This window comes from Helianthus annuus, chromosome 12, assembly GCF_002127325.2.
Source record: "Helianthus annuus cultivar XRQ/B chromosome 12, HanXRQr2.0-SUNRISE, whole genome shotgun sequence".
Lineage (NCBI taxonomy): Eukaryota > Viridiplantae > Streptophyta > Magnoliopsida > Asterales > Asteraceae > Helianthus > Helianthus annuus.
Genome location: NC_035444.2, coordinates 137994183 through 137996685, shown reverse-complemented (window position 1 = coordinate 137996685; position 2503 = coordinate 137994183). Strand labels below are relative to the sequence as shown.

The window sequence follows — 2503 nt, the reverse complement described above, 5'->3', positions numbered from 1 at the left end:
CTACTTTAATGGATGAACACCTTACGTTTTTATCATATAGCAGTGTTGTGATTGTTCCTATGGTATTAAGAAGTCACACCAATAAACCCACGCTTCCGCAAAAGCCAGGGTGTGACAGCTTGGTATCAGAGCCTCGATCATAGCGAACTAGGATTCCTTCTCGAGTCTAGATTATGATCACTAGGGCTCTCACGAAAATGTTTTCAAACATTTTTACACATTGCATACACTAAACGTCCAGATCCAGGACACAAACATTTTTACAAACAAAAAGGCACAAATACACATTTCAAAGGCTATAATTCGGTCTTAGAGACTGAGGGAGTTCAGCCTTAAAGGCTGGGGGAAAATTTGAGTCTTAGAGACTGGGAGGTTTGGTCTTAGAGGCCAGGGAGTTAGTCTTAGAGACTGGGAGGTTGGTCTTAGAGACCAGGGTAGTCTGAGAGGCTAAAGGAGTTCAGTCTGAGAGGCTGGGTGGGATAGTCTGGGAAGACTAGGATGCATACATGATTTCGTTGCTATTTGTTTACATGCTTACGTGATTTATGTGCATATGTTGTGGTTGTGTTACAGACACCATGGCATCTTCTGGTAGTGGAGTATCCAACGCGAGTGACCCGATGGCCTTTACCTCTGATGACGAGATGGCCACCGACTCGGGAGTTTACACCTCAGACACCACAAGCACCGATGAAGACGATTTACAGCCATTTGCCCTACCAATCTTCGGAGACGATGTACCCCTAGCTGATGGCCCACCGGGAGAGGATCTACCCTTTGTTCCAATCCCTGCCCCTCTCCCATTTGCTGCAGTTCCCTTTGAGGAGCAGCCTCTTGACGCGTTACCCGATGGCAACATCGATCTACTCATCGAGGGTCCCCCGGAGGGAGACCAGGATGGCGGGGCCCCGATGGAGGACGATGTTCCGCTCGCTGATATTCCAGTTGTTGACCCCATTGTTCCTATGATTGAGATTCCTGCTGACGATGCCCTTGCTGTACCACCTGTCGAGGCTCCCGTTATGGAGGCCTTACCTGATCCGTCCGTTTCCTACCCGCTTGACTCTGCATCATCCGCTACCATTCGCGCCCAAGACGTGCAGCGCTACTCCGCAGACACCGATTCAGACATGGCAATGTCTGTGGCACATGTTGCTTTCCATGACTTTGACCCAGAGCCTGAGGTCGAGTTTATACCTGTTGAGCCAGCTCCAGCTGATCCAGGGCTTGGAGTTGTACCTGAGCCCGTTCTTGCCCTTGACCCTGTTCCTGTCACTGATGCACCCGTCGTTGCGCCACCAGCTGCGGTGATCCCAGAGGTAGCACCCATACCTGACCCCATGCCGATTTTTGATGACCTTGCACCGTTTGCTACCCATATTGACCCGAGATACACTAACACCCATAATGGGTGGATCGAGGAGGATGACTATCCTCTGTATGTGGTCCCAGTCACTCCCACTACCATACCTATTACTGTACCACTCGATGTTCTGTTGTTTCCCCCACCCACATCTGATACCCCTCATACCGATCTTCCAATTACTTTTCTTCAGGACATTCCTCCGCCACGACCTTGGGAGGGATCGTCGAGACAGCCTTTCGGCCACACCCCATTTATGACAGGAGATAGCCAGTTCATACCACATATTCCTTATCATAGTATTGTCCCACCCGTGTCATCTACTGCACCCTTCATGTCTCAGCTTCCCCACACCACTGTACCAGTTACATTCACCCCACCCACTACTCACCCAGTTTCAGCTCCGATGGGCGAGCCATTTCTATGGTCATCACCCCATGTTATGCCAGTATCCGACCCTTATCACCCGTTTCATGTAATACTCTATAGAGGATACGCTCACGTCACTGCAGTTACAGCAGGACGCCCTGAGACGATATGTCCAGGAGTTGGGGAGAGCTCCACACCCTCCATGCCACTGTCAGACCCCGTTCACAGCACCTCACACTCCTTTTCCATCATCCCATGATTCAGATATTCATTTCCTTCCTCTTGACCAACAGGTTGCTTACGTGTTGCGTTTCGCTTATGCTCTTTAGGAGGACTTGGTGCATTTGCGCCGATTGCTTTTCTCTCGCTTTCCACCTCCTCCGCCGCCATCAGCATAGCCACTTTTGATTTATTGCAGGTATTGACTGTTTTTTACGAGAAGACAGCGACCGAGCCAGACTTTACAGCATTTTTGAAGACCACTTTTTTACATCATGACTCGGGATGTTTGTTTTTGTCAGTCGTATTTGTTTAGACAGTTCAGACAAGGGCATTGTGACCCTTAGTCTCTTGGGTTGTACGATACTTTTTGGGAAAACTTACGAACATTGTATCGTGGTTTTAATTATATGAAAGCTCAGTCGCAGTATTCTCATTACATGCTTTGTTAAAGTTATTTGTTTTATGATTATGACACGAGATGTTATGTGGATGATGAATGTTACTATGTATAAGTATAATTATTATACTTGCTATGACCTGACCAATATG

At 48.1% G+C, this 2503-nt stretch overlaps 1 protein-coding gene across 1 annotated transcript; it reads left to right on the top strand.

The window, feature by feature from the left end:
- Positions 1–578: 578 nt before the first annotated feature.
- LOC110893372 (proline-rich receptor-like protein kinase PERK10) lies at positions 579–1991 on the top strand. The gene has a single exon (XM_022140483.1). The coding sequence runs from the start codon at positions 579–581 to the stop codon at positions 1989–1991; it is 1413 nt and encodes a 470-aa protein (XP_021996175.1).
- Positions 1992–2503: the final 512 nt, after the last annotated feature.